This window comes from Oryzias latipes, chromosome 21 (assembly GCF_053564925.1).
Source record: "Oryzias latipes strain Hd-rR chromosome 21, Olatipes_Hd-rR_3.1".
NCBI classification, from domain to species: domain Eukaryota; kingdom Metazoa; phylum Chordata; class Actinopteri; order Beloniformes; family Adrianichthyidae; genus Oryzias; species Oryzias latipes.
The window spans coordinates 4963140-4988909 of NC_136257.1; the positions used below are offsets into that span (position 1 = coordinate 4963140).

Sequence of the window (25770 nt, forward strand, 5' to 3'; positions counted from 1 at the left end):
TAATTATTGATCAAGTGAAAGATGCCACAAGAACATGATAAAAAAATACCAATCGACATTATTTTCATTGCTTCCAAGTCAAGTTAAACATAGCATGTGAACACCTATTTAAGCAGTGTATGATTCTTTATCGTTCGTATGATATAAAATGCTTTATTAAGTGACGTGGGTGGTTACTCAAAATATAACATGACCTAACAGGATGTCCAGCCAGGTAGGAGAGCTGTCCTTGTTGGGCATGGTAACGTTTGGAGCCCCTTCACGCCCCGCGGGAGTTTGCCCTGCGGTTTAAGTCACGGGGCAAGGGAGGGGAGGGGAGGGGAGGAGAGGGGAGGGGGGTGAATCTGCAGGACTATCACCACGCCTCGGCGCGGTGAATTCGTCAGCCATATTGACTGGCTCTTCTCCGCTCGCGGGAGGGAAGGAGGCAGGCGGAGGAGTTTCCTCCACGGCGGAGCTCGGTGTCTGCGTCCGGCAAACGGCGTGAAGAAGCACAGGAAGGTGGAAAGCGCTCTATTTTTACCTCCCCTCCGTGGATATATTTAGGAGCCGAGAGAGGGTGACAGTTGGACAAACCTCCTCGGAGCAGCCAAGGCGTTAGAGGTGAGTTTTTTTTTTTTTTTAATCGCCTTCATCTCTCTCTCGCCGCCCGTCAGTCATCGCCTTAAGCGGGTCAAGTTGTTGAGGATTTGTGTTCTTCCGCAAGCTAAACGAGCGCCTAACGGGGCTCTCCCCCCTCATATTCGCAGAGGACCGTTAACAACGCCGTTTGCGCCTTTAACTTCCAATACATAGCACACCCAACAGGCGGACAGAGTAGTGCTTCGACGCCAGTTTCTTTCCTTTTTGCCATACCTCCATTTCGAACCGGCTTCTTACACTTTTGGGGACGGGGGAGGGGGGACGGGTGAGTCAACGCACGGGTCAAAAACGGGCGATGTTCTGCTGTCTTTAAGCAAATGTTATGAAACGCAGGAGCCAGTCAGGGTAATTAGATACCTTCATATACTGAATGACCTGCAGGCGACTCCTGAACTACATTACAGCAGCCGTTTTCCTTCCCTCATCACGGTCATTAATGGATTCACCCGTAAAGTAGGCTAGCTTAAAAAGCTTTTTTTTTTTTTTTGCTCGGTTCTACTGTCTAAAACGGGAGCTCTTGTGTGTGTTGGCTTTGCCGCTTGGTCTCTAAATCTCAAAAGTGCGGACATTAATTTTGTAAACTTTAAAGTGTTTTCTTCAGAAATAGGTGCTACTAAATGTTGGAGAAACGCAGAGAACACATCGCTTTATTAACACTGTTTTCCGAGAGCGCGTGCCATGTCCTCGCGAAGAATAAAATGTTCAAATTCCGCTATTTCTTCGTCTATCTCTAATATTCACATACGAGTGTCAAGCCAAGAACTCAAAACGTAAAATTAAGTGTTTTAATTAGCCTGCCATTTTGTCACGGGTTCATTTTTCATTCAAATCACTTGTTGCACGTAAACGGTTGTTGTCATCGCAGTCGTATTAGCGCGCCCACACATGATGCTAGCGGTCCATATTGTACAAACAGACGCTCCGCCGGCGTCACGCCCCTTGGCACCTGTTGATTGGTCTGATTGAAACACTGAGAGGATTTAATTGGCTGTCATCGCCGTCGCTCAAACCTTTCCTGTTACTTTCTTGCACCGCCCCCTCTGGGACTAAATTACAACTCATTTGAGGAAGAGGTTGTGCATCATGACATGAGATCCCTTTGACTGCTCGTTTTAGATTTCTCCCACCTGGACTATTTTTTATTATGGCCCACAGCAGTCATTTTTTGTGTGACCTGTTGATTAACCAATACAGAACAGGGTACTATTCGTTTGGTTGTATATATTTATACTAAAAAAAGGAAGATGAACCTGTTGGTTCACTCAAAACATCAAATTTAGTTTCTAAAAATGTACATTTAGAAATGTCGATTAACATCAGAACAGCTACACTGTGCAAAGTCTTCTGTAAAGAATATGCGTTTTAAGAAAGTCATCCTGACCTAAACTGTTGTCTTTCTGCTTTGTAGTAAATTAATTTTGTTTTGAGATAAACCCGTATTTTCTGAAAGTCATTTACTATCCTAACTTTTTCTTTTTTGAGCCTACCAGCTAGGGTTAATTTGGACTTGTCCTCTTTTTTTAGGAACTAATAATCAAGTCAGGCTACTTTAACTCAGAATTTGAATGTACCCGAATCAAGATCAATTCTTCACACAGCAGAGGTTTGATTGTTCGAAATCTCTCCAGTGTTTGTTGTGGTCACATGACTTATTGACACTAATGGTTGGAATATATTGGTGCCCCTTTTTTTGTGTTTTTATAAATATTTTACAGTTGAAAACTGAAGAAAACTTAAGTTAATTGATAATTGTAAACCTTGGCACGCTCCTTTGCCCAACATTGGCCTAATATTTGTGTTCAGTGACACCTAGTTTAACTTTTTTTTTCTCTGACAACTTAGAAGTCATGCTTTGCACTAGATTTAATGTATGCAGTTTACTATGTATGCAAACTTAGTTTGTTCAAACACCACGAAAAGCAAAATAACCACCTAGAAAAAGTCTGCAAAACATTGCAGCTTGTTCTCAACACATCACCCTGATCATATATTTGTTGCATCTGCTGTGGGTAAAGTATTATGGGATGGGTGTTATGTGGTAGGATCCAGCCTGTGTTGATATGCATCTACTTTTTATCTTTAGCTTCCTCAGCAGTCACTCATGGGAACAGTACATCTTTATCTACATCCGTATATAACTCTGGGTTGTTCTCCTCTACCATCAACTGAAAATTTGTCCATTTTTTTGCTGATGTTACAATGTGGGCAAATAGTTGTAATTTGCTGTTTTGTTGCAATGCTTGAAGTGATGAGCAGCAACGGGAGGTCAGCCTGACTTCACGAGAGTTCTGTGGTTGAGCCTTTTGTGCAGTATAAGATGTCCCGGCAGAATGAATTGATTGTTCTCATTCTTTCAGCCCTGTGTTTGACAATAAGTGTTTTGCTTCTCATGGAGTATAAAGTGGCCTTTAAGCCCCGATAGGTCCTATCAAAGGTTTACTGACAGATCCTATCTAGTGTTTCCTGTCCCAACAAACACCTCTGTGTTATGCTTTTCGTATCTCGTCTCTCCATCTTCGTGGGTCATGTTGTCTCATGAAGTTGCTACATAAATACCTTGCAAATAAGGTATTTTGGCAGAACACCCAAAGGATAAAGTATGAGAGTCACCGTGGAGCGTCTGAAATCTATACTACACTCATTACTTCCCGTGGGTAAAGTGGACTGTTCTAGACTCACCTGTGAATGTCACACTTTAGTTTGTGTTTAGCATTGTGCTTCATCTTCTCTTGTGAACTGCAAAGATCCAGCCTGATGTTTTTCCTACCCTCTTGTGATTATTACAACTTGATGTCTAAACTGTCTTGCCCACAGAAAATGGCTGTCATCACTGCCATTAATGCAAAACAGATATAGATAGCAGTTCACCTTTTCTGACTTGTTAAACAAACTTTGTCAGCGCAATCTTGCATCCTTTTTTTTTTAACAGCACACTGTGTTCTGCGTCCTGATTGGCTATAGACCTAGTCATCGAACCTCCTTTGTGTTATCTCTTTTGCACAAAAATGTGGCACCTTCAATTTGCCACGTTCACATAAATCCTCAGTCAAGAGCAGATCTTTGTTTTCATGAAAATGTTCATGTGTGTCGTGAGAAGTGTATATATTGAGGGGCTATAGATCCCTAAATCATTTACCGTATAATCTTACTTTGCAGTTTTTACCTTCTGTATGATTTTTAGAACGCAACCCCAGTGATAAACGAGGCAACAGTGTACTGGTAATTAATTGTAACAAGCTCTAAATCCACTGGTTTACTAATCACCACTTGCACATGGTGGATATTTAAGAGCTGTGCTTCTTGCTCAGGTGTTAATGTTTTGATAAGAGCTGTAGATTGACCTTTTGGTTTATTTATTGTCACTTAGCTTGGTATCTATTCTTGGAAAAGCGGCTTGTAGTGCAGTAGTAGCAGTGAAACCTCAAGCTTAGCAGTTGGTACAGCTTCCTGTTGTCAGAACAGCTGTGGAGCTTGAGACTTTTAGATATGGGAATGCGGTTCTTTCTTGGCACTGACAGTGGGAGGATTTGTAGACATTGCAAATGCCTACGTAACGATGAACAAGTGTTAGTCTTCCCCTGAGGAAACCAATATGTCCGATGAAAAAAATCAGATGTAGATTCTCAAAGTCTCTAAGTTTTGTTAATCACATTGACAAGATCATAAACAGAAGATCAACAACCACCCGTCAAAGTTCTAGTAACAAAAACCTTATGTTCTCAAAGGGTTTTTTATTTCTCCCAGATGTCTTTTTGCAGCTTTAGAAACTGTGTATTGGAGATGGCAATTTAAAACATGTAGGAGCTTGAAAGTAGGGTTTCATTGTGCAAGGGTCATATACATGTTTTTTTATTATTGCATGCATGAATAAAGAAAACTAACACTCTGACTTGAAGTAAAGCCGTCTCACAGAGTGTAGTTCTTGGTTTTAAAAACTTAAAACAGGATATCATAGACAGAATTCTCTCAAACCAAACAGCATTGTCGTGTAGTCGAGCTTCCTTCCCATTGCATTTGGGTGCCTCTTAAATTCTTGCATTGTATTTCCCTTTTTCAGAGAAGTTTCAGTTTAGCCCACTTTAATTCAGCAGATGGTTTTCCAGTGAATATTACATCTACCAGAAGGCAAGGAAATAAATACTTAGCCCTAATGAATTACTTACAGTATTTTGATGGGTTTTTTTTACGCAGAAAATTTTATATTAGGAGTAGATTTCATTTTCAACCTGCAATTATGGAAAAAAAAAATCAGAAAGTCTTGTTTATCTTTGGCATTGTTTAATGACAATGAGAATATTGTTATTGTTGTTTTTAACCATTTTTACATCTAGTTAGATAGGCAATAGATAATAATCAATCAATAAGACTTTTTTTACACAAGTCATTTTCTAGGCATTATTCATTTAAAAGTTGCTCTGTTGTATATAATTCTAACAAAAATTGCTGTTATTGTTGTATTGAAATTGCACTTTTAGAAATGTCTGTTTGTTAAAAAATCATCTTTCCCAGGGAGCACAATTTGTTTTTAAGTAGCATAAACAACATTTGCAATATTCATAAACTAATGTTGACGCAAGTAAAAAGGAATTAATTGGAAGTTATTTCTGATGCCAGCAGAGTTAAATTTTTCATGAAGGATAAACTTATATTTTATGTTAGGATATTTAAGAACACATGTTTCTGCTCGTATTTATTGTTGGTGCATACATAGGCTTAATAGGGAGGTCTCTAACTCTCAAACAGCTACATCACTATAAAAAGTCACCTGGCAATCTGATTATATAGAATACTGCTTAGAAGCTATGTACAATAAAGTTGTAGACATGGTTTTACTTTTCTCTCCCAACCACCCAGATGTTGCAATACTAAGATTATTCACAAACTCAACCAATTTCTGCTTTTATGGACTACAGTATATGGTATTTTTTGATTGAATGCTGTAGCTTTTGGACAAACATTGAAACTCCCACTGCTTAAAAACAAAGTGATGCTTTAAGTTCTTGATGGTTCATGGTAGGCACGCTAACCCAAAACCTATCCGAAATGTGTGCAGGAATGTTTAGACGGAGCAGCCAAGTCATTTGCAGTGTCATAGAATTCTGTGGCAGTATATTGTGTAAATGATTGTAAGACTTTTACTGATCTGGCTCGTCAGGATCTTTGTCAGCAAAAAAAGGGGCCTGCTAGCAGAAATTTTACTACCAGCTTTTTTCTTCTAACTCTGATCTTTGGGCTTTTGGAAATTGTACATTTTGCTTTGACTGTTGCTGGAGCTGAATGTGTCTGTGTGGTGGGAGTGTTCTAACATACCATGCACCCATTGGATCTCAAGAGTCTCAGCTTTCTAGTAGTAAACTTGGAGAGCAGACAGTTGAGCCATTGAGTTTCAGCCTGGTCCAAACACCGTCTCTAAAATGTCTCTGAAACTTACATTAACCACAGTTAAATATATTTTTCCAAAATGCTTTTATTGAAAAACATAAATGTGAACAATACTGCTATTTTCATTAAGTCTTTTAGCTCCAGTGTCGACTTTTTTTTTTTTTTTTGGGACGAGCGTAACTCTTCAACTTTTCCAGCTGATTCTGTCGTAGAGAAAAGTGGCTTTATTATCACGTTTTTTAGGTGTCGCCATCAACATTGCCTGTGTTGAAGGGTTAAAACATGAGAATCTGAATTATTTTTTTATTGTTCTCCTTTAAAATAGGGTGATTGCTGTATTATTCTATGAGAGGGGTTTTTGTTTGGCAGGTGAACTTTTTATTTAGGATTAAAAGGCAGCAGAAGACTAAGTGAACAAAAAGAACAAAATTTGATATGAAAATTCAGTGACCAAAAAGCTTATTAATTAAAGTTCTTTTGTCTAATGTGTGATTAATCAAACAAAAACGAGGTGAAAAAAGATCAGTTTTCCCTCATATTTTCATTTAAACTAAATTGCTGTCAATCCTGAGAAGATGGATGTGAAAAGAAAGGTAGGACCTCAATAGAGAGGTTAGCAAAAATACAACAGGATAGACTTTGATGAAACAATTGTAACAGAAGTACAATGTACTCAGGCTGCAGTTTCTTTCTGCATGAATGGTAACCTGGAAGCTACATCCACTGGGGATGACCTTCTGTTGTACCGAATGAACAAACATGCCCTGTAGGCTTTTGCATCCAGGTAGTCTACTAACAAAGCAGACATACTGCTTTTAAAAAGCTTGTTTTATACCATGTGGTGCCAAATGCAGAGAAATGGTGTAGAAATAGTTTTAATAAAGGCTAGACTATTTAAACCTATTTTTACATTTTTAGTCTCTTGAATAAATGCCAGACTGAATGGTTTCGCAAGATGCAACATAAACACTTAAGAATTTGTTTTTGAGATGATACATTTCTTGAATTGAATTCATATGGATGACTTAAGATATTTAAGCATTCACGGCCTTTACCTTACTCCTGGCTGCAGGTATATGGGTCAAGACGAGCTTTGAATATCAATGGGTCTTGTGTTCACAGTCTCGCTTTCTCTTTGCCTTTCTCTATTGTGCTCCTCACCCTTCAGTTAATTCCCCTCGCCGTCCCGTCTCCTGGTTCTGATAAGATAAATTAACTTGGGGAAAGATGTAGAGCTGGTCAAAAGGGGCATTTAAGCCAATAAATGTTTCTAGCATTGAGCGGCATTTGTTTTCTTTTTTTAAGTTACATTTTCAAGATGCTTTTACAACTTTAATGGATGATGGTAAATTCTGGTATACTATGGTATAGTATACATGCATGTCAAAACCCCACCTTTTATTTTTTTGGCAGTCTGAGTGGCTAAGGTTCATAATTTTACAAAGTAAGACTCAAATCTGTGGATCCTTTTTATATTTTGTTGTTTAGTTTTGAAGTGTACAGCTTTCAGTCTTGGAAATCCCGAAGAACAAGCTGTCATCAAAGTGTCCTGTTCTTGAAATAGTTCTATGGGAAATGAGGTTAAGCAGCCACTGGTTTCACACTTAATAATTTTATAATTTATCAGTTCTTAGTACTTCTGCATTGATTTGTGTTATGATCATCACAAAGTCTCTTGTTTGGTATGTCTTTGGACTCCCTCAAATGTCAAGTTTCAACTAGACGGAGTTCGCAATGTTGGCTTTTTATTTTTATTTTTAAAGCAAAAACTGACTTTTGTGATATCACTGTCCATTTTGAACGCTGTTGTACTTTAGACTCCATCTAATGCTAAACACGTCAGTCTGCAATGAGCTGATCAATTTGGTGTGCAGTTGGAGTGAAGCATGATGGCTTGTCTAGAGATCTGTAAGAAATGACAAATGGATCAACAGATGTTCATTTTGGAACCTAAAAATGGGTCACCACCGGACTGCTTACACAGGACCCTTTTTAACCCTTCTAAAAAACTGATATTAGTTTAAATGCAAACAGAGAGGAAGTCACAACATAATGAAACATCAGATAAAGACAGGTTTCTTTTGTAAGGAACTCCTGTATTGATTTCTACTCAGTCTTTGCTTCTGCTTTTGGTGTTTTCATGCTGTCTATAAAATGTTTGATTTTCAATCCCAAATGAGTTGTTTGTGTTTTCTTAATAGAAAATACCCCATGAGAAAAGGGTTTCAGTCAGTCACCTGTAGTCTGAACCAACCGGAAAGTCAAATTCAAAGCTGCTGAGAAAACGAGAACAGATTCACTAAAGGGGAGCGGATTGACGGAAAAAGCACTTTATTCCTAATTCTGCCTCCAGTTGATCCATTTTTACATGAAATCATTAAAAAGACAGCCTAAAAACATTATGGTAAATGGCGTATACCTATATAGCCATTAGGCCCCAAGCCCTTTACAGTTACAGACCCTTTCACACAGTCACTCACACTAGTGTGAATGTGTGTGTGTGGTAAGTCTACCGACCTACCACTGCACCACGGCCGCTCGATTTCTTTAATGTCCAATCTTCTTGCCATTGACAGTAAAGATGCATTGTAGCATCAATGTGTAACGATACCGCTGTCTCTAAATCAACAGCTTTATCATCCCGTTTCTTCTGGATCATGTTAAAAATCGTCACGTGTTCTGCTGCTTCATTTGCTTAAGCTGAAAGCTACATGTAGGCAATGGGGGTGGGGGTGCGCCCCCCCCCCCACAAAAAAAACCAAAAGAATAGTCTAAACCAACAAATTCTAATAGATTTAAATTAATTGCCCAACCCTAGTTAGGGCTGAGTTTACTAGATCTGTGAATCCAAATTGAATTGACTTGTAAATTAAAAATAAATAAATTGGGTGTAACGATTAATATAAACAATACAATTCATATGTCTAGTAAATTGTGTTGAATCATTTCATCTGAATTGGAAACTTTCAAATTGAAGCCAAAGTTGTTCTTGGCATGGGTACTGGGTCTTAATAGGGATTCGATAGCAGTAATGACACTTATTTTCACTGAAAGTGGGTGCATGTCTAATGTGTTCTTGTGGTTGGAGCCCTTATTAGCTGTCAAAGATGTTATTTCACTAGCCTACATTTATTGTTTTGTCCAGGTCACCAAATTCTTCTACAGATTTAAAAATTTGAAAAGGACAATTGCCGATACAGCTTTTTTACTCATCTATGATATAACACCAATCCCTTTACTGTTTGAATTATGCGTAATTAGTATTTTCTTTTTTTAAAGATTTAACTGTTTGACAAGGTTAATGGTACATCAAAATGACTACTTGTGCTTTATTATGAAACAGATGTTTTGTATGAAAGAAGGTCCTACGTTACAGATGTTTGGAGTAGGTTAGGGATTGTTCTGCTGCGAATGCTCAGAGATTTGGTTCATCAATAAGAATTCATGACCATATAAACAATAGGGCTATTTCTGTAAAGTTAAACAATCAATATTAAATCGATCTATACTTACGAAAAAATTGATACTGATTTGTCAAGTCAATTAATTTCTTTACAAGTAAATAACAAGTTTTACTTTTTTTCACATAATTATTCAATTTCAGTAAGCTTTTAGTATATTTACAATTTGCTTGATTACTTCCACTTTTATTCATTAAACAACTTCTAGGTTTGTAAAAAAAAATGAAGACAAAGAAAGAAAAATCATAACCAGATAAATGGTTTTTAACAGAAACTCGAAAATACATTAATGATCAGACTATATTGATTCCAATACTGGGAATATACTTTGAATTCTTGCACATTATATTAACAGTTCTCCCCTCTTAAATCCAAACTTCTAAATATGCTTCAGCTACTGAGATTCCTTTTTCTGTAGCCTAAAGAATAGAAGTAGAAATCTACACCCACACAATGCACTCTTACATCTTTGTGTTTAGCTCGTTTAAATAAATGTAAAACCTACTCACAACAAAAATATAAGACAAAAGGTTACAACAATGTCTGGAGATGATAATCTATGATTATAATACTTGTATGAGTCACTAATTATACACTAATTATAAATAGTTGGGTTTAAGAATCTGTCATCAATAAAGTCTTCGTTCAAACTCCGCTAGACACAGCCTACTTTAGTTCTGTGTTGACACTTGAAAGGTCTATTTATGACCTCACCCTATCAAAAAGTACTTCTGTTGGCCCCCTCCCAAGTGCTTTCTTTATTTCCCCGGCTAATAACTTGACATTTAAAAAGTGGTTTAATACAGTCTCATTGGCTATGCATCCATTATAGCTGGTTCTCTGCAAAGCAAAAGGTCATCTACAATGTTGTTGTTTGTTTTTATCTTTATCACCAATTATCTTCTTTAAAGACGATGAGTTCAGTTCAGTGCTCCAACTGAATGTCTTCCTCTAACATGCCTTTAGAGGCAACATGAGTACATGTTGTCATATAATAAAGGAGTACTTTATTACTGGAATTGGTCAAGTTTTATCCTCTGAATACATTACGTAATTTCAATAAGTTGCCCTTTTGCTAAACCAACAAGTGCTGTATCTACCTTTTCTGTATTAATAGTGAAAAAAAATAATTAGAATATATAATTAGATGCCATACATAAAGGGTTTTGAGTTGATAACAGAGAATCGAGCCTTGTTTTGTAGATTAATATTTTGTCTATCTCGCCAAGGATTCCTGTATTTTCACATTCATTTATTATTACAAGGCGTTGAAAAGCCATTAGCATGGTAGTTAAAGCCCAACCCCTAAATGTTTGTGGTTTTTGCTTGTTTCAGGCGCCGGTGCCCCATAGAGAAGCAGGAAGACGGAGGACGATTTCTTTCTATTTAATCGGCAACCAGGAGAGACGCGAAAGATGCCTAAACCGGTAAGTACCTGTCATACTGAGATTAATGGGAGGGGAGGATTAAAAATGGATTTATATTCACTGTACACACCCACACAATGAGAGAGATAATAGCTCCCCTACTTACCCCCTACTTATGAGGGAAGTACCCTCTGGATTCATTATGACACAGCCAGGAAAATGTTTATTGATCTCTCATTCTGAAGCTTGCTTCCTTTTTAAATGAGAATCTCTACTGTGGAGGAAGAAGGCTTGATGCTCCAAAAAAAGCTTCTTTAAATTGGCTCATTTTTAAATGTTTCTGATTTACAGCAAATGAGACACCTACCCCACCAAATGGGATTGCCTGTAAATTACTAAATTATTGCCTTCCAGCAATATGCACAAAAATGAGTTGTAGAGCTGTGACTGTGTGGGATTTTTGATCACCGCAGTGATGAACCAGCAGGGGGCGCGGTGTCGCGGTTAACCGCAACCCCAATCCCCCTGCCAAACACAAAATCCCCCGGCGGCCACGTCGCAAATGAATACTATAAAAACGCAGTATTCTTTATTAACAAATAACAGTAACAACTAGGGTTGTGCCGATGGACGATATCGTCCATCGTGATGGGTGACTGACATCCCGATGGAGAGACCACCATCGTGATGCCACGCCCCCGCCACGTTGCGAGTCGACACCATAAGCCGCGGTTACATGTACAAAATATCTTGATGGGATCAATGGTCGGATTAGAATCCAACCGTGTACATGGGCCCAGAAAAATGTTTTCAGAATATAAAAACGTTCACTAAGGTCACACTTTCCGTCGGAATAAATCATTAGCACATGCGCAGTAGGGTTTGAAAACCGGAAGGATATAAATTCCGCCGAGCGGCTTTTTTTTTTTCAAACTTTATTGAATGTAACAATTCAATACAAAACAATGTTAAACAGCGCCGAGCGGCTATATACATTGACATGTCAGCTCGGTAATATACGAGACGATCTCCTAAACGTGCCTTTAATAATGTTACGGTTATTATGAAACACCTGTTCGCTCATCATTTGAATTTTAATCCGTGTGGTCAGAGCTTTTTCTGAACGAAGCCAGGATTAGCAGTATGCTAACACGGGCTAACAACATTAGTTTTGGGTGGCGCTGCACGTAAACATGTAAGATTAAGCCTTTATTTAGTCGGGACACGACTGGAAACACAAATCCGCGTGATTGTTTGAATGTTTTCTAAGGACTGAGCGACATTTCTGCTTTGAAGCTCAAACCGCTGTGTGTGCTGACGATCCGAGCTGTGCTCAGACACACACTTTTAGACCCGGTTCTGAGTTCGGTTGTATGTACCCCTAGAGCTGCGGAACGGATCGCAGTCTTAAATCTCCCACACATACCGTTCATGTACCCCCCCCCCCCCCTTCCCATCAAACACAAAGCTGTAAGTCTGCGCTCCGCCGGTCCACTTCAGTAGTGAAGTGCGGGAGCGGACTACTTCTTTTCTATTTTGTTTGTTACTTTTTTTGTTAAAGTCACTTCCCTCAGTTTATACTGGATCATCGCGGATTAGTCATTAGTTTGGAAATAAAATGAAAAAAGCAAAAAAACGAATAGCAGTTATATAAGAACGAAAAATGTAAACATACCCCCCCCCCCCCCCCCCCCCCCCCCCCCGACGATGTCATCGTCCATCCCGATGGTTGACAGCAAACATCGTCAACGGCCAATTTCAGGGACATCGCCCAACCCTAGTAACAACTAACTACTACCTAACTAATGAACTAACTATATAGGTGTCGTAGAATGACTGTGTGTATGTGTCAGGCGCTGCGTGTGTGTAGAAAGAAGGAGCGCGCACACGTGTGTTGGGGGTGTGCGTTGATTCTTCTGCAGTGGACCGCTCTTGAGCTGCACGCGAATTTCACCTGTGCTCTCTGGTACAGACATCTTCTCAGAATATTATATATAATTATATATATATATATAATATAATATATTATATATTATTATAATAGTAATAAACAGACTGCAGACACTTTGTCACCTTTCCGGTCACTTTGAGCCTGACACCCATGAAGAACGCGGGGCCGGAGGCTCCGCCTTTGTTTATACAAACACGCAACGTTGCGCTGCGCAAAATAGTTCCCAAACAAAACATGTAGTGATATACTTTGAAACCTAACAGTGGACGTTCATGTTCGGTGTTACGGAGTAAAGGAGAACAGTGATACCCCCCCCCCAAACACAAAATCCTCTGGCGGGTGGCCTTGTTGTGCACTCAAGAACGCACGCAGCTTGTAATGGAAATGAATAATTAGAACACAGTAAATTTGTCGTATTTCCTTGCGAGACGGAAAATGCACCATATGCAGAACTTAAAAAAAAAAAAAAACTTTCAAAATATAGAAGTGCGGTGATGCGGTTATCGTTACACCCCTAATGAGTTGTCATGCTCCCAGGTGTGTGAAATGCGTTCTCCACATTTGATCCATCCCCTGGGGAGCCGTAAGCATCAGAAACAGCCGCACTCTGAAACGTGGTGGTTTAACCCTAACCTGTAGTCCTAACCTTAACCCTTCCTCTGGGTCCATGCGGCCAAGGAAGAAGTTCAGCACGAATTTAGAAAATTACTTATGAAAAGACCCTTTCTAAAAATTAAACAAGATAAAGAAGATAAAGACATGGCAAAATATGTCAAGAAAACTTGGTTTCAGACAACAATATGGCGCCCTGACAGCATTAGCCGTAACCGGAAGTCCGGAACTGGAAATACACTCCTCACCCCCCTCCCCTCCCCATTTTGTTTGGAAAATACTGTTTTGTTTTGTCAGTTTTCATTGTTAAAACTTTTAACACCGGAGATGTGTCTGTCAAAGCCTGGTTTGCTGTTTCCGTAACTCCTTTTGCGATCAACGTGAATCAGCTGACCGACAGAGAAAAGCGGCTTTGTGCCGGTAAGCAACACTTCAAGGCAGCTTTTGACAGATATGCATAGAAACATCGCCTACCGGCACAAAGCCGCCTTTTTCCCCCCGCAACATACGCTGATCGCATAGTGTTAAAAAGAGACAGTTGTGAAGGAATTTAAACACTGGAGCTAAAGGTCTAGTGTAGTTTGTAGTTCTACAAATGTGAACACTTAATGTCCTTTTTGAGAGGAATAGACTATTACCGTTTTCATCCCATTTTAAGCTCCTGTTGCACACTGAACCGTTTATTCACATGAATTAAAAAAAAAAAAAAAAACTAAGGTTCCTATGATAAAATCCATGAATTGATCCATAAAAGTAGAGATTGATATTTTATGCCAAAGTCTGCTAGCTTGATGCTAACGTATGATTGCATTTCCTTAGAACGGCTAATGCTAATGCTCGTTCATGAATTGAATTGATTTTGGAAATTGTTGGTGATATCCCTCCCCTATAAAAGGTGCTGCAATTCTAAAATCTTGTAGAATTTGCGTTTCCAACTGATGATGTCTGCACCATCTGGTCTTCAACCAGGTCCCCCTCAAATATGTGGATTCCATAAATGCTGTTGAAGAGCAGCTATAATCGCTCATCCTGCAAGTCAAACTTTATCAGTTCTGCTTTAAAGCTTAAGGGTAAACTTGAGTTTGGAGATTGTTTTATGAAATAATTTTTTGCAGGTTCGAGGGAGGTAGGCACTGAGCAGAAACAAATGACTCAAAGACTGCAAGCTAGAATAAAATGTGTCTTTTTATTCCCCGCTTCAAAACAGTCACACAACATAACACAGGAGTTTAAGCCATGCAGTTTCAACAGAAAACATTTCATCTGCCCCTACCGTGACACACGGACTGGAGAGCCAACAGTCCCGATAGAGTGGCTTGAAACAAAACTCCGGCTGGGCGTTCGTACGTAACCCACAGCAGACTCTAAATAAAGTTGGGCTTCCTTATCTTTTATATTCTTTGATGAGCGTGAGGAAAAGGAGGGCCGGTCCCTTCCCGCAGGCTCACCCTGCACGTAGACTCATCCTATACCATCATAAACATGTCAGAATATCTTCTACAGAGCACTCCTTTTACGGGTCAGTAACATAACAGGATAGGATAAAATTCTAAACATTGTCAGGATATGCTCTACAGAGTCCTCCCTTAACAGGATAAAACTTTATATTAAACATTCCTTTTGGGGGTCAGTCATAGAAACATCATAAACATATCAAGACATTCTCCTTTTTTGGTTATTAGCAACATAGAACCTTATATAAGAGTACATAAGAGTTTACATAAGTATTCCTTTTTGGATGGTCAGCCACAGAACATTATCTTTAATGCAGGGCAGAAGGCTCCCCCCCTGCCTACAGCTCATTCCACCCCTTGGTCTGGGGCTGACCATCAATTAAGGAAATGATTCCCATCCCCGGCATGTGAATCCCAAGTAATAAAACGATATTCTCGTGCTCCTAAATAATATAAGCATTCATTCTGGATATGATGCACAACAAAATCAAGTAAATCTACCCGAGACGGAAAATGCCTGATGGTACGGCGATAATTACATGAAATCCAGTAATCATCTACAAAAATTTCCTGTTGACATGAAGGATCAAGGCGGACAGAATATTTTTCTGTTCCAAATGAATCATCTCTGGTAGATAGAATAATTTTCATTTGAAAGCCAAATTATAGATCAATTTAGAAACCTCGCGTCGCACGTGACGAATGTACACACAGGTTAGGATATTGCAAAGCATCAAAACAGCGATAATAACTATTAATATGATCAAGGGAGGCACAACGGTTGTCCGAGCTGTTACAGACATCCCAGAAAAGATATCCCACCAGTGGTGCGCAGAGTGTTGTTCCACCATTCTAGCGGCATGTACCACCTTATTCTTTGTTATGACCGTGGATATCATGAGTCTGGAAACGTTGGACCTATAAGAATTGATTATCTTTTGGACCTCCGTGGAACGGTTCAGTGCGCATATGAATCGCTCCAGGGATACCTTCCATGGCATGTGAAGAACATTCCACTGCAACATGGTAAGGTGAGATTCTGAAGTAAAATTGGTCAATTGATAGGTCACATTTTTCCATTTCCAGATATTCACGTTCTTCAAACATCCAGAAAAAGGTGTCCACAGCAACATCGGATGGGGGTTAATCGTGGCTATACAGATAGTGTGGGGAGCTATCTGCCATAGCAAGTCAGAAGGTTTTTCTACATACCATTCGCATAGTGCCGTGTCTTCGGTTAAACATGGTTCTCGATATCTACTTGTCACTAAACAGGCCATCCCTTGATCCGTCTGATCACATGTACTAAGGTCATAGGTAAGATTAGTCTGCGAATTAAACCAGTCACCTTTCAGGATCACATACCAATAACCTGTGAGGGTTACGACAGGCAAAACATGATACTTACATACTGGCGTATGTTCAGTAACATTCATTTGCACCCATCTGACAGTGCAAGTGGTAGCATTACATATGGTCTTCTCAGGATGTATGTGCAACCATAGTCCATCAGAGATATTCCACAAATTCCTCCACTCGTGAGGATTGTTAGTTGTTACAATCCTCTTGAATCTGTCCTGTTGTAGACGTGCATGTAATCCTTGCACGTTACAGATCGTCATATCCAATGCTTTTGTCACATTTTTCAACACCGTGGCTGCCTCGTTAACCGCAGTCACAGTCCATCCAAACTGAGCGAAGAAAACTTTCGCCGCCTGCTGTTGGGTCAAGACAGTGGTTGGCATCCATGCACCCACAGAATGCAAGGCCTGTGAAGCATCTTGACCAGCGCTTGACAGCATAGAGCGAGTTACCTCCGTATTCGCAGTGTCAGACAGACCAAGGATTGTTCCAGCTCCACCCAGCAGGGTGTCATACCATGCCCGCTTTCGATGAACTCCATGGCAGGCAGGTATGGGTGGCATGGAGCACAGTCCAAGTGACATCCACATGATTTCTTTGTTGAGCCAGCTTTTGGCAGGTATTTATTACCGGAACCATGCAATCTGGAAGGGTTGCTTAATTACTGCAAGTCGTGTAGCTGGTGTTCCGCTGCTGCCGCAGCAGAGGCTGACGAGGACCAGGATAGCACCGAGTGCGTAGACCCCCATGCCCCATGAGCCAGTACTGCAACCTCCGTGGCGGAAGGACTGGCGTAGGGAGAGAACCATGGTTCTTAGGTGGTGACCGTCCGATCAGCAGTCTCCACGGGAACATCCTGTAAAATATAGTTACTTAACACACAAATTAATCTTCCCTCAAATAACATTTATTGGCAGGAACATTATCCCACTTATCTTCCCCAGGATACATCACAGTTAGTCAGTCCTGGTAAAACATCCATTCCAATTATCCATTCTTTAATGGGTGTTATTATAACGGAGTATTGCTCTATTGGCATAGTTTCAATTTTTTTAAGGCCAGCGTTACTGTTTTACCCATCACTACGCACCCTCCTAACCCAGTCAATGGTATAGTTAAACCTTTAAATTTATGAGGGTTTCCATGTATCAGGATGGCTGCTGCCCCAGTGTCAATCAGAGCCACCGCTGTTTGAATTGATTTCTTCCAATAAATGTCCAACATGACATGGGGCTAATGTCATCAGCAGACCATTTTACAGACCGAATTACTGGGGCTTGGCCTAATCCCTAATCAAAATTAGGGAGATCCAACAGATTTGGGTAAAGACGGCTTTTCTTTTTGTTTTTATTTTTACCCTTTTTCCTTTTTCTGTTTCTTTCTCTGGATGCTTTTGCTATTTGATAAGATTCATCTTCATCCTCACTGCTTGAAGATTCAGAGGTTGACTCTTGTTGCTTTCGTTCGTTAGTTCTGACATCACTCTGTACTGAGCTTCTATCATCACTCAGTGTTTGAGAGTGTATAAGAGACTGTAAAAATCCCTTAAAGTCAGCCCATTCTGCACAGGAGACTTTTAGACCCCTTTTTCTGCACATTTCTCGCAGCTCCGCAGTTGGTTTCCCATCAATCTCTGAGAGACGAACTCTCCCCTTCACTAAAGCTGACCAGATATCTCGAAGGGAACATCATAAACATATCAAGACATTCTCCTTTTTTGGTTATTAGCAACATAGAACCATATATAAGAGAGATAAAAAATAAAAATGAAATCAATGATCTCAAACTCATGTTTATGGAGATATTGGAAAATGAAATACAGATATTACAATTTCAGTTTGGTATGACACGTCACTTGTAGTTGTCTTCTCTTTATTGCCATATTTTAGGTGTTTTTTGTTCAAATTCAAAGGGTTTCATTTTCTCCATGTCAGTGTTTCCCAATCCTGGTCTTCTTGAAACGCTGTCCAGCATTTTTTCAATCTTGCCCTGATAAAACAGGCTCGCCTTTAATGACTGCCATCATCAGGCTTCTGCAGAGTCTGATTGGCTGAATCAGGTGGGGAACATAGAAAACACGCAGGACCGTGTTCCTTGAGTTACCAGGGTTGGGAATCACTGCTCTATCTTACCCATTTATAAGATCTGGTAGAACTCATAATTGCCATGACGATATTCTCAGTTCCATTCCATTCCACTCTCAAGTCTAGAGATGGGTTTTATGGTGCACCTCTGCAGCCAGGCTGAGTGTTCTGTGTCTGGGAATGTAGCCAAAGCAATGCCTGCAACCAAATATTAACCTCCTAGGGTCAAATAGAATGTCTGATTATTCTTTTTTTTTAAATTATAAATAAAACCTAGAATGATGTCTCAAAAATAAGAATGAAGCTTTTTGGCAATATTTTCCTTTCTAGATGAACCACCATGGGCTGTGAGTTCAGATCAGGATATGTAAACATTGATGAAACACCGGTGACAACAACACCATAGAGCCTTCAATATTCATCGCCACCTTTTTTTCTTTTCCCTTTCTGAGAAGAGGGTGTTAGTTGTGAGAACTGTTAAGTAAATTCACAAAGGTTTCAAACAGCATTCACAACTATAGAAAGTTCTGTCCAGTCTATTGAACAAAATGAAGAAAGAACCCTCTCTGCTCTATTTTTAGAGTGAATGACAGTGGCAGCGTTCTGGTTGGACTGACACCAGCTCGTAAAGGGCTGAGATTGCTCTGAAGCTTATATAACAGCATCATCCTTTAATGGTTGGGAAGCCATGTGGAACTTCTTTTAACCACAATAGGGTCAATTTAATTTATTTGACCTAAAACAAAACAGAAAAACTCAACTGAACTCCAGCACTATTAAATTAACATGTTCCGTTTTAGCTTGCTATCACATTTGACTATTTTAACAATTCAGTTTTTAGTTTATTGGAGATGAAAACACCAAAATGTCCTGAAATGGAGACACAGTTGGATCTGTAGACATGCAGAAGTCCTCAGTCACAAGAGAAATCCGTTAAAAACAGCCTTAAGAACTATTGAGTTTATTGTTTACAAGGTCTACAGAGGTCTGTCTCATTCTGGCTTGCTACAATTATGCAGAGCCAGCCTGTGACTTTACTGAGTATGTCGTCCATCAATCTCAGTAATGGGGATTTAGGCCAGACCCAATTCCTGGAAAGAGACTAAACATCATTTCCAATCAGGTATTCCTAGAGGAAGAGAGATGAAGCATGAAACAGGAAGTAAGAGGGAAATGATAATTGGATGGTATAAAAATGTTTAAGCAACAAATGAAAAAACAAAACAAAACCTAGAATGTAGATTTTGTTAGAGTAATGATAAAAAAAAGGATGCATCAAACAAAATGGAAAAAACAAAATTGATCTGATTGGGTGGAAAATGGCTCAGGAGAGATTGGCTTGACGAAGACGCTGGTTGCATCTCAGTTTTTCAACTGCATCACATGCAACATGAGTTTGACAGGTTGACCATTAGCAGCTGCCTGCCTCTGAAAAGGAGAGTGGACACTGCAGTGCATTGATCGCAGCATGAACTTTGTTGTTATAGATGAACATGTTGCCGGTTTTTATAAAAACCTAAAGAATAAATTCATTTAAGTAGGAAAAATGATTTTTTTTCTATTATTACACTAATAGTCAGACAGCTAACGCTGCACGGTGGCTCAGTGGTTAACGCTCTTGCCTCACAGCAAGAAGGCCCCCGGTTCAAGTCCCGGCTGGGGGACATGTAAAACAACATCAAAGGGGGACCTTTCTGTGTGGAGTTTGCATGTTCTCCCCATGCGTGTGTGGGTTCTCTCCGGGATCTCCGGCTTCCTCCCACCGTCCAAAAACATGCTTCATAGGTTGATTGGCAACTCTAAATTGACCATAGGTATGGCTGTGAGAGTGAATGGATGTGTGATTGTGGACATTCTACAGACTGGCGACCTGTCCAGGGTGTCCCCTACCTTCGCCCACAAGTGGCCGGGATAGGCTCCAGCAGCCCTGTGACCCCGAAAGGGACAAAACGGTATAGAAAATGAATGAATGAATAGTCAGGCAGCTGTGGTAGAGCGGAATGAGAGGTAGAGCAATTGACCTCCAATCGAATGTAGGTTCAGTTCCTGCCTTGCCTCTCAAGTCACCTTAGACAAGACACTGAACCCCACATTTGCTCCTGGTTATAGGATCAAATCAATCTTCATTCCTATAGCACTTTTCAGAGAGATCATAACACAAAGTGCTTGGCGCCATTAATGGCAGCTGATGTTTTTGAATGTGTGTACGCATGGGTGAATGGGACAGTGGCTGTTAAGCACCTTGGGCTAGAAAAGCGCTATAAGTAAACACATTTATTGTTTACCCTCTTGAGTCTGGTTAAGCTGATAATAGTCATAAAGCTGATACATCAATTTTGCAAAGACATTATTTCTGTTGGATCAAGTCTTTAGGATTTTTGTGTAGGTCTTCCCATGAAAATGTTTAAACAGTTTTCAATCTTTCTTTGAATCTGCTTATTATCTGAGGTTGGATTTACTCTTTATCATTCGCACCTAGGTACTCATCTCTTTCATTTGCAAATGAACCCACACACCCACACACACACCCACACACACACACACACACACACACACCCACACACACACACACACACGCAAGAATATCAGGACCTTGGCCAATCAAGGCGGGGTGCCTTCAGTGGTGGTGTTTTTTTTACTATGCGAGTGGTTTGGACCACAACTTTTTTAAAACTTAAAACAACTGGGCCCACTAGTGACCTGAGATTTTTGCTGGTGGCACCGTTGAAAAATTAGGTCACATGTTTACAGAGATCCGTGGAAGGGAAAGTTTGCTCCAGTGAAATAGAAACTTTCACTAAAACGCAAAAGCTCAAGTTAGCCAAACAAAATGAGGGAGTAGCAAGGAAACAAAAGGATAAGCGGATTTGGAAGAGGGCTGAGTGACAGTTACTTTGTTCTTTTTCAGTCCAGAAAAATGACACCCCAGCCGCCCTCGAGGGGAAGCCCCGCTCTGGTTACATCACACTGCACTTCGACTTTCAGTCTTAGATTGCAAATTCATCCACTCCGTCATTGCATCAAACTAGCAAACTATTTCTCCTAATCTTTGCAATCAATCTGAATCTTTGGAGTTGCTGGTAGCAGGCGCACTGAAAAGCTAATATTCTTTTAGTGCCGTTAGCTTGTACCTAAACAAAAAAACGGTTCTACAAACAGATAACAGAACAGCTGTTGGGTTTTTCTGTGAGTGCCAGCCTCCTAAAACACTAGTGAATTAAATGAGTCTAAAGCAACCCATTAAAAGTCACAGTGCCTTCAACCTTATTTATTATCTAAAGCTGCATTTGCTTTTTTGTCTGCAAACCCAAACCACACTAATACAAAGCAGAATCTCCCTTTCCACACAGTGGGGCTGTGCACAGTGGTTCACCAAAAAATCATGGCTAAATTAGGTAAGGTACGGGGGACAAAAATTGGAACAATGAACACAAAAGGTGTATGTTGATGGGTGTGTGAACCTGCATTGTCTTTGTTCCCATATGAACACAGGGTTTGTTGGAAAATATTTAATGATTTTTTTTGTAGCTGTGTGTGTTTGCTGCATATTTAAATTCTATAATATTATATATTAATATTTGAACCTGTACTTTTTATTTTTTTTGCAAAGAAATGTTGAGAATACCAGACTAGTTCCGCAGGTTGTTGCAGTATTTATTTCAGCGTTGGTGTCGGAGTGAACGTTGTGTGTTTGTGTGTGTGTGTGTAAACACATTGCCTGTTTTTTTCCGTGTTTTTGTAAATTCATCAAACCCTTTTAATCCAGGGTGTGAGATGTTGAGGGGCATCTTAATTATTGATTTATTGCTGTATTATGCACGTTTCCCCTCACAGTGATCATGTCCCAGAGGCCCGGGGGCTAGTAGAGGAGGGGCGGCGAGCCCTTGCTGAAGGTTTAAATATTTCAGAGACCCATTTTCATTTATATAATGGGAATTATCCAAGTCACTAAATCAAATTAGAGGTAGGGTGTGAGGTTCACTGCTTCTCCTGTTGCCTCACATTAAACTGTCATTTCATTCTTTCACTATTTCTATCAAACAAATTAAAAAATAGCCTTTTTCTGTCATCATTTAACCTACAATCACAAAATGCGGTTAACTGAGTTATGAGATATATGCAAATTAACTGGAATGGAATAATCATGAAATCCCGGTCTATGTGGAAGTTAATTATGATTTTATTTTGCACAACTATGCATGTAATGAGGCAACTGTCAAGCATATTCACATGTCTGGCCTTCATAAACATTGTGCCACAGTTCATAGCAAAACTAATATGCCTGGCGAATAAAGACATTGCTGCTGTTCTCTTGTTTCTTTTTTGAAAGAAATGACGGTTGCCTTGGTTACGCCCCAGGGACCTCATGCCACTTCCAGCTTCTCCATTCCATTTTTACTTGTGCTATGTAAAACTAAGAGATACATCGAATACAGGAGGAAAGTTTCAAAATCTACACATTAGTCTGACATCTCGTCACGGGATAATTGGCATTTTCAAATCAAGGACATTAGATTGTCCTGTATACATGTCACTTAAAAAACCTGACACTGATGTAGCAGATAAAGATTAGGAAAAAGCCAAATTCTTCAGAGAGATGGGTTGCCTTATACCATGTATAATTAGATTTTTGGTGCATAGATTGTTGGAACTTACTTTCAGAAATAGTATACTATTTGTTGTGTGTTTTGCTTTCCCTCCATGACGAGAGTTAAGCAAAACTTAATGTTTTGTAAAAACGTTTTTGTTTGCTGACCTGACTGTTGCTCTAAACCAGGGGTCGGGAACCTATGGCTCACGAGCCATATCTGGCTCTTTTGATGGTCACATGTGGCTCGCAGACAAATCTTTAATTATACTTTTTTTTTTTTTTGTCATTAGACCAGTCCTTCTCGGGCGCGATGCGATGCCAGAGGCGCGCAGTAGTAGCAGTGCTTAGAGAGAGAAATCTGCGCCAGCATTATCAGTTTTACTATTATCTATTATTTCACAGAGTTTGTACCAACTGGAAACCTGTGAATTGCCGTGCCTAAAACTGCGCGCTCCCGTCTCTGAGAATGAGCGCGCAGTAGCGGAGACGGGATGTGTGAGGAAGAAAGCAGAGGGTGGGGGTGAGGGGGTTGTGGGGACAGGCTGCAGGTGAATCGCGCAGGGATTGTAAAAACGTAAAACCCACTGCCCGTCACTCACTGCAGCGTGAGTGTGTGTTTGGCTCCATGTCTGCATGTGAGCAGTCTTTGTCACATCTACAGAACAGTCAGACCTAAGATCCCGTTTAAAGTCTCAACGCCTGCATGAAGCAGAAACTCGCCACGTAAACCAGACTAGACCATCAGCAAAACTACCACGAGAAATACTCATCATGTATTAGCAACAGCATAACGATGTTATTAAAAATAATCCACAGACTTATTGTACTTTAAAAATGTTGAAATTAAATCAAATGCACACATTCATTTGTATATTTAGTTTTGAACATATGATCGTGGACTGACTTGGACTGGGTGGCTGTCGGGCCGCGTTAAAAGTTCTGGAATTCAATGAACGTATCAAGCAGAGATCTGATTGGCTCTCAGTTCTGTCGCTCAGCCTGTTGTTAGGTAGTTTGGACCAATGGGGTTCAGCTATGGGCCGAATAATGGAAATGGGAGGGCTGGAGCGGGAGGGGGGAATATAAAGTTGGGAGAAGCGCTTTTATCTCGCTGGAGAGATTGAGGAGTTGCTGAATTAATTGTGCGGCGTTTGTTGCGGTCTACAGTAACCAGAATAAAGAACCTCAAACGAGGTTAAGTCTCAGTGCCTCAGTGTGGGAAAGGGCACAACATTATTGTATGGCTCTTTCGAAATTTCATTTAAAAATATGTGGCGTTTATGGCTCTCTCAGCCAAAAAGGTTCCCGACCCCTGCTCTAAACTGTTTTACGTTATAAATTTGATATATTTGGCAAAAAGTATGCCAAATATATCCAGGCTAAATGTTTTTGGTTCGACATTTCCAAGTGCGTGTGTTAATATTTCTATTTGCAAATGTTGTTTACAAAAACTTGTACATAAAATATTTGCAGGTATACAGGTTGTAAGTGCTTTTTGACATTTGGATTGCAACTACGGAAAAGTTCTAAAAAGCAGTTTGTGTACCGTTTACACACATTAGTGCAAATAATAATTTTTTTTTCTTCCATGATGAATTGGATTTTTCCTCAAACGCCCTTCATATTTTATTGCCTTTGTTCACACAGGTATACAGCTTGAGTGATCTCCACACAAGAACCTGAGAGCGGAAAACCTATATAGTTGAATGGATTGCAGGTATTAAAACCTGTGAAAAGACGAGTTAAGAAGGCAGTGTGGCTTTGTTTGGCCTTAAAGCCTTTATTAACCAGCAGCTGACAGCTTTTAATTGTAGTCGTCTGAACATCAAGTCAACAGGCGGACGGTGCCGTGTGGGTGGCCTCTCATACACACTCGCCCTGTGCTTCTCAATTACTTTTTTGCAAGGCCCCCCGTAGGAAAAAGAAAATGTCCCCCCCCCCCCCCCACACACACACACACTTGCGCGGTGACAACATATAGGTTAGTGTCTATAAAAATTGTGTAAGTATACCTAAAATTGTATCTTTTAACATTAACAAAATTATAAAAGCAACATAAATCCAGTTTCAGGCTGTTACAAACTCTGTGATATAACAAGATCATAGGAAACCAACAGTGACGCAGTTTATTTTCCAAGCACTGAGCCGCTGTCACCACCGCGCCCCCTTAAGTTTGCACCCCGGGCAATTGCCCGTATTACCTGTGCCTAAAACCGCTACTACTGCGCCCCTGGCATTGCATCGCCCCCCCTGGACTATTTGAGAAACACTGCACTAGCCAAACATTTAGCCGTCACTGCTGATAGTGAACAGCATGAAAGCATGGATGGATATTGGATTACCAAACCAGCTGCAGACAGTCATGTTAATTAAAAAACAAATCGACAAAAAACATTTTGTATGAAAACTACCATCAGTGTCAACTTATGTTGCATGTTCAATATTTAAGCACATCTATATGCTTTAATATGAAAGGAAAATAAGATGGGTGTTTTTCAAATTAAGGTCAGGTCGGGTCGCTCCAAGTTTCCTTAGTCTGAATACAATCAGTTCTTGCAGCGAAGCAACTAAACCCAAATGGCCACGGTAGCCAACATAAACAAAGTGGGAATGAAGCATCAGATGAGCCGCAGACAAATGTAAAGCTACGTTGTCGTGTTATCAAACAGAAAAAAGGGTCCAACTGTCGATTTGTAAGAATGTTTATTTTAACACAGCCGAAAACCCTTCCTACATGCTTTTCTATATTTCTAAATACAGAACTTCTGTTCATTCGCTCAGAATTAACAGAATTCTCTTAAAAACAATGCCATAACCACAACAGTGTGACACAGCAACTGATTGAAATGTGATCAAATGAATGC

At 39.9% G+C, this 25770-nt stretch overlaps 1 protein-coding gene across 3 annotated transcripts in view; it reads left to right on the plus strand.

Annotated features, from left to right (window-relative positions):
* The first annotated feature begins 307 nt into the window (after positions 1-307).
* Positions 308-25770, plus strand: part of LOC101156778 (radixin) — a 42531-nt gene continuing 17068 nt past the window's right edge. The window contains exons 1-2 of one of the 3 annotated variants that reach the window (XM_011489232.4): positions 308-603; positions 10821-10912. In XM_011489232.4, coding sequence (XP_011487534.1) covers positions 10901-10912 — 12 coding nt within the window. In that variant the 5' untranslated portion in view covers positions 308-603; positions 10821-10900. Of the gene's footprint in view, positions 604-693; positions 908-1071; positions 1096-10820; positions 10913-25770 lie in introns of those variants that run through there. The other 2 variants (XM_078939126.1, XM_078939125.1) reach the window with 2 other exon arrangements.